Source organism: Lynx canadensis, chromosome C1 (assembly GCF_007474595.2).
Source record: "Lynx canadensis isolate LIC74 chromosome C1, mLynCan4.pri.v2, whole genome shotgun sequence".
NCBI classification, from domain to species: domain Eukaryota; kingdom Metazoa; phylum Chordata; class Mammalia; order Carnivora; family Felidae; genus Lynx; species Lynx canadensis.
Window position 1 is genome coordinate 160138671 of NC_044310.1, and position 15697 is coordinate 160154367.

Genomic DNA, 15697 nt, shown 5'->3' on the forward strand with positions numbered 1-15697 from the left:
AAAATGCCTTATCAGCTGTTCTCGTTAAGACATTTCTTTTAGATTTCCATACCCAGTCTTTTTTAAAAAAGAAAACATAATTTTCCACTTTTTAGTCGTTTTAGTTGCCTGTTTCTCCATTATTTTGTATATATATTTTTACCTTTGTTGATCTTTAGTAGGTTCTTGATCTTCCTTTGCAACCCTGAATATTCTTTATATTGAGATGGCCTTTTGCTTACTTGATTTACAGCCTGATATGGTAATAATTAAGTTAACATTGATGGGCCTATGTTACAGGATAGACAGGTGGTTGTGGTGTAATTGCCACTCATTTTCTTTTTTTTAGCACTTAATTTTAAAGCAAAATATTGGAAGATAGTTCTTTTATATCATCTGCACCTTCCTATTCAGGATGTCACTATCTTTTTTTTTTTTTTTTTAATTTTTTTTTTTTCAACGTTTATTTATTTTTTTGGGAGAGAGAGAGACAGAGCATGAACGGGGGAGGGGCAGAGAGAGAGGGAGACACAGAATCGGAAACAGGCTCCAGGCTCTGAGCCATCAGCCCAGAGCCCGACGCGGGGCTCGAACTCACGGATCGCGAGATCGTGACCTGGCTGAAGTCGGACGCTTAACCGACTGCGCCACCCAGGTGCCCCAAGGATGTCACTATCTTAAGATATAAAGCATTTGAATACACCTCAGTTGTATGACCTTATAAATATAATCAGTGATTTATTTCTTCTAAAGTTCTGAAGAGAATTGAATTTAGCAATAGAAATTGATCTTGCAGGGGCGCCTGGGTGGCTCAGTCGGTGAAGCGTCCGACTTCAGCCAGGTCACGATCTCGCGGTCCATGAGTTCGAGCCCCGCGTCGGGCTCTGGGCTGATGGCTCAGAGCCTGGAGCCTGTTTCCGATTCTGTGTCTCCCTCTCTCTCTGCCCCTCCCCCGTTCATGCTCTGTCTCTCTCTGTCTCAAAAATAAATAAACATTAAAAAAAAATTAAAAAAAAAAAAGAAATTGATCTTGGGCTGGAATATATATCAGTATTACTAATCTATCAGTAGTGTATTAAGAGCTAATTATAACTGTCCTTTAAATGTCCCTTTATAGTACTGGAAGAGAATATTTTAGAATATTATCTGTAAAATTTTTATACTTAGGTGATTTGTGTTATCTGATTTCATCTGGTTTTTTATCTCTAATATAACATATTAATATGGAGAGGTTTTTATTTTATTATTATTTTTTTAATGTTTATTTTTGAGAGAGAGTACACACACACGGGGCAGAAAGAGGGAGACAGAGAATCCGAAGCAGGCTTAGAGCTCTGAGCTGTCAGCACAGACCCCAACACAGGGCCCAAACCCACAAACTGTGAGATCATGACCTGAGACAAAGTTGGATGCTCAACTGACTGAGCCATCCAGGCGCCCCTGGAAAATTTTTCTTTTTAAATTTTTTTTTTAACGTTTATTTTTGAAGGAGACACAGAGCATGAGCGGAGGAGGGGCAGAGAGAGAGAGGGAGACACAGAATCCAAAGCAAGCTCCAGGCTCTGAGCTGTCAGGGCGCAGGGCTCAAACTCACGGCTCAAACTCACGAACAGTGAAATCATGACCTGAGCCCAAGTCGGAAGCTTAACCGACTGAGCCACCCAGGCACGCCTGGAGAGATTTTTAAAAAATGATAGAAGAGCACTTATGTTGTTAGATAATGTATTTAATTTGGAAAAAACTCAATTTTTGATTTTGAATGTGACTGTAGATTTAAACTCAAGCAAATTTCATCTTTTAAATGTGTTGCTTTTCTTTGTAGCAGAGAAACAAAGGAATTGAAAGATGTCACAGATTACTGAGTGTCACCATTTTAAGTTTTCAGTCTGACATTTTTGGTTAAAGTTCTTACAGATTGAAATGGTGACTTGCCTCCTTATATTGTCAGTCTATCACAGCTTATGTAAAACTAAATGGAAATTTTTTGTATGTTTTTCTGAATTACAAGAAAATTTCTGATAGGAATGTAGTATGAGTTTTTAGATTTTTCTCAACTGTAATTCTATTTTCTATGTTTTTTCCTAATATTCTGAGGTTATAGAGGTTACTTAAGCTGTCACTCATACTAAATTTTATTTTGAATTAATATTAGCAAAAACAGTGTTTTTCTAAACAGGTTAGAAGAGGTAGACTTGAAAAAATTGACATTAAATAAGTTTGAACCTCATCTGTTAGTACTGAAATTTTTTAAAGAGATGCTTGCTTGAGAGTATGTCATTTAGTAGAGGTTTAATTAAAGCAATTTTATTGAGGTATGATTTGCATACCATAAAATTCACCCATTTTAGGCATACAGTTCAGTGAGTTTTAGTGTATCTGCCTAGTTTTACAGCCATCACCACAGTCCTGTTTTAGAATATTTCTGTCACAGTTAAAAGACCCCACATGTCCATTTGCAGTCAGTCCCTGTTCCCAGTCTCTTAAATGAGGTCTGTGATCCATTTTGAGTTAATTTTTGTATATTATATAAGTTTCTAAATTCATCCTTTTACATATGGCTATCCAGTTGATGCAGTGCCATTTGTTAAAAAGACTGGTTTTTTTTCCTCCATTGAATTGCCTCGGTACCTATGTTGAAAATCAGTTGATCATAAATGGGAAGAGTTATTTCTAGATTCTGAAAGTCAATGTATGTCCTTATGCCAGTATTATACTATCTTGATTAGTTTACTATAGCTTTATGTTGAGTTTGTTTTTTTTTTTATTATGTGAAATTTAATCCACCAAATATGTACATTGAGTTTGTGGAGTGTGGTTTTCCTGGGTGCTGCAGAAGTTTCTTGAAATGATCAATGAGTAGTGTTAAAAATTGATACTGGCCCTGCCCAGGTAGCTAGGAATGGGGTAGGGAAGGGCAGAGAGAGGAAGCCTCAATTAGAGGGGACTGGCTGGGGACAACCATGACCTTTAAGGACCTGGAGTATAGCCTCTGTGAGTGAGCCCCCAGTCAACACAGTCTGGGGCTGGTGTTGCAAGTTTATTAGTAGCTGACCCCAGCACAACCGCCCCATAAGGTGCAATCTACCTGACAAATGAAAACTTCTTAACCCGTTTCCTATACATTCCTTCTACCCCCCAACAGAGGTTTAAATTCTTAGAACCACTCTAATGGTTACATAGGAAACACAGTCCTCATCTTTTTGTCTCAAGGATAGCAGCTGTTCCCTCTCCAGCCAGCCCCCCAGCTCGCCTTTCCCCCCAATTATTTATGTGTTAAGATGATGAAGAGGAGGACCCAGGCCATAGGGAGACTCCTACTTCTGAGGGGCTGCTTCAGTGGTGCCAGGGCATAGAGTGGGCAAGACATAGCAGATGTCCTGGCAAAAGGGCCCAGTTGCCTGGTATTTCCTCCAACAGGCCTTGCTTACTTATTAGGGTAAGGGATTGCATTTGTTTTCCTGATAAAGTTGCATCCTCTTTTGCTTTTCTTGCCTCTTCTTTCTTCCTGGTGACCTGCTGCACTCCTTTCTGCTCTTTCTGATTGATCTCCGGCCAGGTGAGGTCAGCCTTGGCCTAGTCTGTCTTCCCAATAAATGCATTTTAATGTGATGCTTTTTTGCTTTCTCCCTGTCTTCTTTTTCTTTCCTTGAAAGCTCCTTGGGCTTGTCCAGATACACTTGTGTGACCTTTCTAATTATCTGTGCCACCCAGTTGTGGTTCTTGATGTTGATGAGCCCTTCCACACCTTTGCTGGTGGTCATCTTCATCATCCTTACTCTCTTCTGAGGCTAGAGATTTCTTCTTCTTTTTGGAATCACCTGCAGCCTCATCACCTTCTTATCTTGCTTCTCCTCTTCCCTGGCCTTTTGCTTTCCAGCCTAAAGATGTGCATCATTCTCCTTGGGGCTCATGTACTGCTGGCTAGGCCTTTGTGGCCTCCCTTTCTCTCTTAAGTATCATGGCTCCAGCAACAGCAGTACCTCAGCCTTTATATTGAGTTTTGAAATCAGAAAGTGAAATTTCTCTAGTCATGTTCTTTTTCAAAATTGTTTCAGTTATATAGGATCCCTTGTGTTTTCATAGAAATTTCTATTTCTGTTTTCTACTTACTTGATTTCCACATTAACTTTTATTATTTTCTTCTTATTTGGGTTCAATTTGCTCTTACTCTAATGAAGACTGAAACTTAGGTTTTTTATTTGATTTGATGTCTTTTCTAATGCAGAAGTTTAAATATATAAATACTTTCATATTTATATACAACATGTATTTTCATAAGTTATGCTTTTATTCAGTTCAAAATACCTGTTTGTTTAATTTTTTTTTTTTTTTAATTTTTTGAGAAAGAGAGGCAGCATGAGGATGGGAGGGGCAGAGAGAGAGGGAGACAAAATCTGAAGCAGGTTCCAGGCTCTCAGCTGTCAGCACAGAACCCAACGTGGGGCTCAAACTTGTGAACCACAAGATCATGACCTCAGCCAAACTGAGCCCCCCAGGCGCCCCATCTTTTTCTTTTTTTTATTTTAAGTAAACTCTATACCCATTGTGGGGCTTGAACTCATAACCCTGAGATCAAGAGTCGCATGGTTTACCTACAGAGCCAGCCAGGCGCCCAGTTCAAAATCTCTTCCAATAGCATTTTGGTCCATGGGTTATTCAGAAGTATGTTTAATTTCTAAATATCGTAGATTCCCAAATTTCCTTCTGTTGTTGATATCTAATTCTATTGTTGTTAGAGAACATACTTTGTAACTTCAGTTCTTTTTCATTTATTGAATTTTAATTTATACTTTACCTTAGGGTCCCTAAACTCTTTCTTTAAAATGTGAAGCAATAAATACCTTATGTTTTGCAAGCCATGTATGTTCTCTGTAAGCATGGTGAGATTTGGTCCATGGGCCATTGTTTACTAATTTTTTGCCCAACATGTGGTCTTGCTGGAGAATGTTCCATGTGTGCTTGAAAGGAATGCGTATTCTGCTGTTGTTGGGTGAAATGATACCTAACTACCAGATAGGTCAAGTTAGTTGATAGAGTTCTTCACACCTTCTCTATATTTGCTGATTTTCTGTCTAGTTGTTCTGTCCGTTATTGGGTAGTATTGAAATTTCCAACTATTTTTATTGAATTATCTATTTCTTCCTTAATTCTGTCAGCTTTTATTTTATGTATTTTGGACCTCTGTTGTTGTCTATGTGTTTATAATTGTTAACATCTTCATGAATTAATTTGTCATTATAAAATGTGCCCTTTTTTCTCGTTTTTTTTTTTTTTTTTGCCTTAAACTGTTTTTTCCCAATTGTTTTTTATTTTAGTAATGCTTAAACTCATCCTTTGACTTTCAGCTTTCGAATCCAAAATGTTTCTGTTGTAGATAGCATATCGTTGGATCTTTTTTTATCCAGTCTGACAATCTCTGCTTCGTTATTGGAATGTTTAATGTATCTACATTTAATGTAATTATTGCTGTGGTGCCTCTCTCCCTAGCTAGTTTTAATGAAACAAAAGAAAAAAACATGAACACTTTCAAATCACAAAATAGTGACACCCAGCCACCCAGGCACCACCCAGGCATCCTCTAAACTGGTTTTTGCCTCTTACATTTAGGTATATGGTTGATTTTGATTTATTTTTGTGTATGGTGTGAGGAAAGGGGTCCATCTTCATTCTTTGGCTTGTGGAGATCCCGTTGTCCAAGTACCATTTGTTAAAAGATCATTCTTTCCCTCACAGATTGGTTTGGGAACACTTCTCAAAAGTCAGTTGACAAAAAAAAAAAAAAAAAAAAAAAAATTGATCATAAATGTAGAGGTTTATTTTTAACTCTCAATCCAGTTCCATTGATCTGTTCTTACGCCAGTACATGTCTTGATCACTGTAGCTTTGTAGTAATTTTTGAAATCAGGAAGTGTGAGTCTTCTAACATTTGTTCTTTTTCATGATCGTTTGGGCTAGTCTGGGTTCCTTCCATAACTGTATGAATTTTAGGATAAACTTAATTTCTGCAACTAAAAAGGCTAGCTGGGATTTTGATAGGGATCGCTTTGAATGATTTGTAGAGTATTGTTACTGTAACAATATTAAGTCTTATGATCCATGAACTAGCTCAGAATTTAGTATTCTTTGTTTCAAGCCATTTACTGATCAGAAAACAAGAGCTCAGAGAAGTGAGGTGACTTGCCCATGGTCCTGTATCTATGAATGACAGAACTGGGACTCAAACTGATTTTCTTTGTGTAGTCTTCTTTCTACCCATCATGTTTTGCTATTTTCCTTGTCAACTACTTAGTCTAATGTAGGTAAGAGACAAACAAAGGAAGATCTATGCTATTCAGATGCAGTGAAGAAAGGATCAAAATCATATTGTCATTTTATTCTTAAAAAATATATATATATTTGCTTTTGTGGAAGCAAGAATTTTTTTTTAAATTAGGGGAAAGAAGTATGGCAGACTGTAAAGGTTATTGGTTTAGGGTAGGGGAGTTATAAATTGAGCTTTAGAAGCTTTAGATATCACTGAATACTTGCTTTTGGAATTGATTATCCAAACTTGAATCTCTTGTTTATACAGCTACTTTAATTGAAAATAAAATTGGGGCGCCTGGGTGGCTCAGTCAGTTAAGTGTCTGACTTCGACTCAGATCATTATCTCAACACTTGGTTCATGGGTTCGAGCCCCGCATTGGGTTCTGTGCTGTCAGCTCAGAGCCTGGAGTCTGCTTGGGATTCTGTGTCTCCCTCTCTCTCTCTGCCCCTCACCCGTTCGCAGTCTGTCTGTCTCTCTCTCTCTTTCTCTCTCTCTCTCTCTCTCTCAAAAATTAATAAACATTAAAAAAAAATTTTTTTGTTTTTTTAACATTTATTTATTTTTTGGACAGAGAGAGACAGAGCATGAACGGGGGAGGGGCAGAGAGAGAGGGAGACACAGAATTGGAAACAGGCTCCAGGCTCTGAGCCATCAGCCCAGAGCCCGACGCGGGGCTCGAACTCACGGACCGCAAGATCGTGACCTGACTGAAGTCGGACGCTTAACCGACTGCGCCACCCAGGCGCCCCTAAAAAAATTTTTTTTAATAAAAAAACTAAGATGCATAGGATAGCACCCATGAAAAAGTCTACATCTGAAAGGAGTAGCTCTAATTTCACAAATACTATGTAATTTTTATTAGCAAAGATAATAGTGCCATTGTTTGATTAATAAGGAATAATCCTTTCTCATTATAACTTTTGTCTTGTAAAATTCTTTTAATAATATTTCCTTTTTCTAGCCTAACATGTATATTGAGATCTCAAATGATGAAGGAATTATGTTGGATAAGAGAAATATTATTCTGCCTTTTCTTTAGCGGAAGATCCATCCAAAAGTTACGTGAAATTAAGAGACTTTGTGCTTGTGAAGCTCTGTCAAGATTTGCCCTGTTTTTCCCGGGAAAAGTTGATGCAAGGATTCAATGAAGAGATGGCAATAGAGGCACAACAGAAGTTCAAAATAAATAAGGTATTTTTATTCTGTAGAAGGAAGACATTTCAGTTTGGAAGTTTTCTTTCTTTTTTAAGTACAACTTAAACGTTGCAAATGTATCAAGAATACATGTGTGGGAAGTAGCAGTGGTTGAGAGTATAGGCTCTGAAGCCAGATTGCCTGGTTCAGATCTGGGTATAGCACTTGTTCTGTGACTTAGGGCAATTTAATTTCCTCATGAATAGAATGGGAAGATAGTTGATTTTATGGCTTATTAAGTGTAACAAGCAGAAAAGAATGGATAGTATGATCTTACTTTTGCTTTTTAAGAAAATATTTCTTTCTTTTTTTTTTTTTTTTAATTTTTTTTTCAACGTTTATTTATTTTTGGGACAGAGAGAGACAGAGCATGAACGGGGGAGGGGCAGAGAGAGAGGGAGACACAGAATCAGAAACAGGCTCCAGGCTCTGAGCCATCAGCCCAGAGCCTGACGCGGGGCTCGAACTCACGGACCGCGAGATCGTGACCTGGCTGAAGTCGGACGCTTAACCGACTGCGCCACCCAGGCGCCCCTTAAGAAAATATTTCAAATGATAAAATAGTTAATACCTTTGGAGACGGTATCGGTGGGGGGAAGGGCTGGAGTAAAACACTTAACTTTTACTTTATATACATCTGTATATTTGAATTTTAAAGTAGTAAATATCCTAAAGTAGGTACAGAAGAAATCATCTGGGAGTTCAGAAGAGGGAGTTTAGTTTCTTATATTTATGTATGCAGGGGAGTCAGAGTTTTTCATGGGAGGGAGATGCATCTGATCTAAGCTTTGAAGAATGGGTAGGATTTGGATTATGAAGGTATGTGAGATGAAGAGTATTCCAGTAAGGACTAGTATGTGATATTGTTGACTTGGGAGATCTCATCTAACTCTCCAATGTAGATTTTCCTTCTGAACTCCAACCTGTATATAAAAAGGTTCCTGATCACTGATCTTCAACAGCTTAATTTGAACTGAAACTTTCCATTTTCTCCTACCTTAAAACACTTTAGTGGCTTCCTAGTTTTAAGATAAATAAATATTTTAGAAATATTTGGTATGTCCAGACTGTATTAAACCTTTAGAGAATTTATTCAGTAGCTCAGCTTTTTTTTTTAATTTTTTTTTCAACGTTTTTTATTTATTTTTGGGACAGAGAGAGACAGAGCATGAACGGGGGAGGGGCAGAGAGAGAGGGAGACACAGAATCGGAAACAGGCTCCAGGCTCCGAGCCATCAGCCCAGAGCCTGACGCGGGGCTCGAACTCACGGACCGCGAGATCGTGACCTGGCTGAAGTCAGACGCTTAACCGACTGCACCACCCAGGCGCCCCATCAATAGCTCAGCTTTTAAAAGAGAATACAAACACCTTTTTTCCTTTAAGAAAAAGAATTTAAAACTTAGTATGGCACATAGAGCCAGTCATAATGTGGACCCTGCCAACCTTGGTAGACTCATTTTCCTACCACTTTCCTGCAAGCTGTGGCATTATTAAACCTCTTGCTATTTCCCAACTGTGCTACATCTTTCTTCTTTTGAAGTCTGTTTAACTCTTCCCTTTGCCCTTGATACCCCCTTTTCTTGTTCCTCCATCTTTGCCTTGCCAGATATTACTCATTTTTCAAGCTCAGCTCAGGTGTCCCTTCCGGAATATTCAGACATCATCTTCCCAATCTACCTATACTTGACCCCTCCCGTCTTCAATAAATATATGTGAAACAACACAAACAGAAAAACTATGGGCTACTCTTTTGGCTTCAGTGATACCAAAACTACTTTTGGTATCGAAAGCTTGATTTTCCTAATATTTCTTTGTTTTTGTCTTCTCCCTGCCCTTTAATTGTCACTGTAGTACAGGGTTCTGACATCTCCCTCTTCACTGTTTATGCTTTCCTAACCAATCACGGTTTTAACTCTTGCCTGTGTACTGATATTGCTTAAATCCTCACTCTTTTAAACTAGAATTTTCTTTAGGTTTATATGTTCTGCTGCCTCCTGACTCTCTCCTAGGCTGTGAAAACTCTATCATCCCACATGCTTCTCCACACCCAGTCTTTCCTCTTCTTCTAGAATCTTTGTTCCTGTAGTATTCTTACTTGTGCTGTCTTAGTTCATGCCTTCATCATTTTTGCCTGATTTAATAGCTCAGCTTCCTAATTGGTCTTCCTACCCTTTTTGCTACCATTTCTATGTAGCTGAGAGAATACTTTTCTTAAAACTCATATTTGTGCACTTTGTTCATGCCATTTAAAATCTGTCACCTGCTAGATAAAAGCCAGTGTGTAAAAGCCCAGTGATAAAAACACAGTGTGTAAGCCTCTATGTAAACACACTTCTGCTGTATCCTCACTTTACTTCTACTCACTGCTTTTCATTTTGTGCTCCAGCAACGTCAGGCTGCTTCAGTCCTGCATGTGTGTTGCATGTGTGCACTTGTATACACACAGAGCCCTCCCTTCTTTCTAGAATGGCATGGTCCCTTCCCTTGAAGATTTAGCTCAGGTTTTGGGGCTCCTGGGTGGCTCAGTCAGATAAGCATTCAACTTTGGCTGTGCTGACAGCTCAGAGCCTGGAGCCTGCTTCAGATTTTGTGTCTCCCCCCTTTCTGCCCCTCCCCCACTCATTCCCTCTCTCTCTCTCTCTCTCTCCCTCTCTCTCTCTCAAAAATAAATAAACATTAAAAAAAAGAAAAAAAAGATTCAGCTCAGGTTTTGTTTCCCCAGGTTTTGTTTCTAGCGTTTATCCCATTCCCAGGCTACACTACCATAATACCCTATACACATTTCCATCATTAAATTAACCACTCCTCAGTCATTTGTGTTATTCATTAGGCTGCTGCCTCCTTGAAGACAGAAACTATCTTTTATTGTTTTTCGTCTGGTACCTAGCACAATTTCTGGCCCATAGGAGATATTCAGTATATCCTGTGTTCTTTTGGAAAAGTGTCACTATTTTGTGATTTGAAAGTGTTCATGTTTTTTTATTTTGTTTCATTAAGCAACATGCTAGACGAGTTTATGAAATTCTTCGACTACTGGTAACTGACATGAGTGATGCTGAACAGTACAGAAGCTATAGACTGGACATTAAAAGAAGACTAATTAGCCCATATAAGGTAGGACTTTGTAGAGTCTTAAAGATTGTATTCTTGTCATTGTTTAAAAGTGGAGAAGAGGGGCGCCTGGGTGGCTCAGTCGGTTAGGCGTCGGACTTCGGCTCAGGTCACGATCTCGCGGCATGTGAGTTCGAGCCCCGCGTCGGGCTCTGTGCTAACTGCTCAGAGCCTGGAGCCTGTTTCAGATTCTGTGTCTCCCTCTCTCTGTGACCCTCCCCCGTTCATGCTCTGTCTCTCTCTGTCTCAAAAATAAATAAACGTTAAAAAAAAAAATAAAATTAAAAAAATAAATAAATAAAAATAAAAGTGGAGAAGAGAGGCACCTGGCTGGCTCATTTGGTAGAGCATGCAACTTGATCTTGGGGTTGTGAGTTTGAGCCCCACGTTGCAGGTAGAGTTTACTTAAAAATAAATAAATAAATAATAAAAGAAGAAAGTGTAGCAATTGCCATTGTATGGGAGAGTTCAAATCATTTTCCTAAATTATACTTTTACAAAAGTGAATACATTCTTCCAATTAGTTGTAAGAAGTCTTGCTGTCATAATTTTCCAGTGTAAGCTATAAATCTCTTTTCATTCACTTAAAAACTAATTCTAAGAATAGTTTATTCATGGTTACTTTTTATTTCATTTGTTTGCCCTCTTTTAAAAATGTGAATGCCCAGACTTTTCCTTAATAAATTATTTTATTAGTTTTTTCTGAGTCTCTAGTTTCCTAGTTGTCATATATATTATGTTTGCCTTTGCTGCCTTCTTCCTAAATATGCCCTTGGTTGTCATTTTTAACATCTATACTTTACCATAGCTGAAACTGCAATATAATATTGTTTACTTCTTTTTTTTTTTAATATTCTTTCTTCTTGTTCCCTACCCCCACCCCATATTTTTCATATCCCATATTTTCCTCTAACTCAGAAATTTCCCCTCCTAGATCAGGTTTGTCCTGATCATCATGTAGCCATTATTATGGTAGATATTGTCCATGCCAGCCTCTGTGAATGGGGATTTGCTATGATAGCTGCAGCTGTGCAGTAAGCTGATTGGGGAGGATATTTCTTAATTTGTTCTATAAATAATATCTGACATGTGGTTGCTACAGTTGTATACATCATACCTGTAGGCCTATACAATACAGGAGCTGAGAACATAAATGATAAATCCAAAAGTTTTCTGTCTTATGGACTACTGTCTGCCTATAAATTAGGTTGTAATACATTGCACTGTTCTCTCTTCCCCAAAATTGTTCAAAGTTGCATTTTATTCTTTGATGTTTATCAATTCAGAAACATCAGACAATTGGTAAAGATGGTGCTTTCCAAAGGTTTTGGGTTTTAAAGTAACATTAGTTTGTCAACTAGAAAAAAAAAATTTAAGTGTTTATTTTTGAGAGAGAAAGAGAGTGGGCACGCAAGTGGGAGAGGGGTGGGGAGGTGGGCAGAGGATCTGAAGTAGGCTTCTCACTGACAGCAGAGAGCCCAATGTAGGGCTCAAACCTGAGAACTGTGAGATTATGACCTGAGCCAAAGTTGGACGCTTAACCAAATGAGGTGCCACTGGAAAATTTATGGGAAATTTGGGCATATAGAACAGTATAAGTAGATGTCATTATGGCAACATCAGAGTATAGGGACACCTCAGAGATACTGCAGGTTCAGTTCCAAACAGCTGCAATAAAGTGAATATTGCAATAAAGCAATCAAGTGAATTTTATGGTTTTCCAGTGCATAAAAAAGTTATGTTTACATTATACTGTATTTTGCTAAGTGTACAATAGCATTATGTTTTTTTAAAACTGTACATACCTTAATTTAAAAACATTTTATTGCTAAACATGCTAACCATTATCTGAGCTTTCAGTGAGTCATTATCTTTTTGCTGGTAGAGTGTCTTACCTTGATATTAATGGCTGCTGTCTGTGATCAGGGTGCTGGTTGCTGAAGGCTGGGGTTGGTTGTAGCAGTTTCTTAAAGTAAGACAACTGAAGTTTGTCACATCAGTTGATTCTTTCTCTACAGCGTGTGATGCTATTTGATACCATTTTATTACCTACAGTAGAAATTTTTTCAAAATTGGGAGTCAGTACTCTCAAACTTTGCTACTGCTTTATCAACTAATATTCTAAATTCTTTGTTGTCATTTCAATAATCTTCACAGCATCTTTATCAGGAGTAGTTTCCATTTCAAGAAACTACTTGCTTTGCTCATCCATAAGAAGCAACTCCTCGTCTGTTCGAGTTTTATCATGAGAATTGCAGCAATTCAGTCACATTTTCAGACTCACTTCTAATTCTGGTTCTCTTGCTATTTCTTCACTGAAGTCTTAAATCCCTCAAAGTTAATCCATGTGGGGTGGAATCAGCTTCTTCCACAGTCCTGTTAAGGTTGATATTTTGCCTTTTACCATGAATCACAAGTGTTCTTAACGGCACGTAGAATGGTGAGTCCTTTCCAAAGGTTTTCAGTTTACTTTGCCTAGATCTATCAGAGAAGTCATTATCTATTGCAGCAATAGCCTATGAAAGGTGTTTCTTAAATAATAAGACTTGAAGATCAAAATTACTCCTGAGTTCATGGGCTATAGAATGGATATTGTGTTAGTAGACATGAAAACAACATTAATCTCGCTGTACATCTCCACAGAGCTCTTGGGTAACCAGGTGCATTGTCAGTGAGCAGTGATAAATTGTAAAAGGAATCCTTTTTTCTGAGCAGTAGGTCTCAACAGTGGGCTTAAAATACTCTGTAAATTGTGTTGCAAACTGATGTGCTGTCATCTAGGCTTTGTTGTTCCCGTAGATCTAGCATAGGCAGAGTAAAATTAGCATAATTCTTAAGGGCCCTAGGATATTTGGAATGATCCTTGAGCATTGATTTCAACTTAGTCACCAGCTGCATTAGCCCCTAACAGGGGACTTAACCTATCCTTTGGAGCTTTGAAGCCAAGCATCTCCTCCTCTTTCAATAGAAGGCTGTTTTGGGACTCCTGGCTGGCTAAGTCAGAAGGGAATGTGACGCTTGACCTCTAGGTTGTGGGTTCGAGCCCCATATTGGGTGTAGAGATTAAATAAGTAAGTAAGTAAGTAAATAAATAAATAAATACATAGACTTAAAAAAAAAAGGCTATTTTGTCTATATTGAAAATCTGTTGTTTAGTATAGCCACTTTCATTAATTATCTTGGCTAGATCTTCTGGGTGACTTGCACAGCCTCTACATCAGCACTTGCTGCTTCAACCTTGCACTTTTATATTATGGAGATGACTTCTTTCCTTAAACCTCATGAACCAACCTTGGCTAGCTTCTGGTTTTTTTGGTTTTTTGTTTTTAATGTTTATTTATTTTTGTGAGAGAGACAGAGCGTGAGCTGGGGAGGGGCAGAGAGAGAGGGAGACACAGAATCCGAAGCAGGCTCCAGACTCTGAGCTGTCAGCACAGAGCGCGACACTGGGCTCGAACTCACAAATCATGAGATCATGACCTAAGCCGAAGCCGGATGTTTAACCGACTGAGCCACGCAGGTGCCCCTCCAGTTTTTCTTCAGCAGCTTCCTCACCTCTCTGGCTTCAGAGAATTGAGGAAAGTTAGGGCCTTGTTTTGGATTAGGTTTTGGCTTAAGGGAATGTTGTGGCTTGTTTAATCTTCTATTGAGACCACTATATCTTTCTCCATATCCGCAAGAATGCTGTTTTGGTTTCTTTTCATATGTGTGTTCACTGGAGTGGCACTTGCAATTTCCTTCGAGAACTTTGTGTTCACAACTTTGTCTCTTTGGCACAAGAGACTTACTTTTTGGCTTATCTCAGCTTTCAATATGCCTTCTTACTAAGCTTAATCATTTCTAGCTTTGGTTTAAAGTGAGAGATGTGCAGTTCTTCCTTTCACTTGAACACTTGGAGACCACTGTAGGGTTCATTTCACTATTGGCCTAATTTCAATATTGTTGTGTCTCAAGGAATAGAAAGGCCCAAGGGGATATACCTGGTCAGTGGTACACTCAGAACATACACAACATGGGCCTCCTGGATGACAGTTGGGTATCTGACTTTGGCTCAGGTCATGATCTCACGGTTCATGGGTTCAGACCCCGCATCGGGCTCTTTGCTGTCAGCACAGAGCCCGCTTTGTATCCTCTGTCTCCCTTTCTCCTCTGCCCTTCCCCCTTTCACACACTCTCTCTCAAAATAAATAAACATTAAAAAAAAAAAATACAACGTTAAGTTTACCATCTTATATGGCTCAGTTTGTGGAGCCCCAAAACAATAATAATGTAAAAGTTTGACATATTGTAAGAATTACCAAAATGAGACACAGAGACATGAAATGAACAAATACTGTTAAAGAAATGGTGCCAGTAGACTTGCTTGATGCAGGGTTGCCACAAACCTTCACTTTATAAAAAGAATATCTGCGAAGCACAAAATGAGGTATGTCTGTATTAAAACTATTTTAGTAAAGTAAAATAATTTATTGAATTATGTGTCTCATAATTATTTGATGTTTTACATAGGCAGATGTAGCACATGAGAGATGATGGATTCTAAGTGTAAATAGTCACCAACTCATGCCAAATAGGAATTTCTGTACTTTATAAAAGCAAGTGTTTTTCACCCTTAAAGAATGGTAATGATTTTTTATATTAAGTATCCTCATCTGTCAAACAAGTCATCTATCTGAAAGACAACCGAAAGCGTTATTAAAACTCTTTAGGTTCTCAACACCACTGAGATGAGAGTACCACCATCCTTGCACTAAAGCTCACACAGATTACAAATTCTTCAGATACTTGCTTAAACCATATTTATAGTAATGTACACTTTAATCAGTTCAGTTATCCAGTATTCTGTCCCACTGAGAAAACCAAGAAAGCTTGAGGGTCCCCCTCCCCTCCTTTAGGTTGATAGTCCCAATGTTTGGGGTAAGAAACCTACCACAAACTTTAAGAAAGCCTAGAAATGAGTTAAATGTCCTATAGGCATAGAAGAAGTGCTGTTATTTTTTTGTTGATTGTGTGTAGATGATTTTCTTCAGCTTCTGATTGCAGTGTGATACTATGTACTTTGCTGTTATTACAGCATTCTTAAATGTCAAATTATATTTAAGAAT

The 15697-nt window shown here is 38.3% G+C and overlaps 1 protein-coding gene and 1 pseudogene across 1 annotated transcript in view; one reads left to right on the forward strand and one right to left on the reverse strand.

Annotated features, from left to right (window-relative positions):
• The window catches only part of HAT1 (histone acetyltransferase 1), a 57958-nt gene that overhangs the window by 35214 nt on the left and 7047 nt on the right, over positions 1 to 15697 (forward strand). The window contains exons 9-10 of the mRNA XM_030323709.1: positions 7326 to 7477; positions 10479 to 10595. Of these exons, the coding sequence (XP_030179569.1) occupies positions 7326 to 7477; positions 10479 to 10595 (269 nt within the window). The remainder of the gene's footprint in view (positions 1 to 7325; positions 7478 to 10478; positions 10596 to 15697) is intronic.
• LOC115521501 lies at positions 3270 to 5844 on the reverse strand (annotated as a pseudogene).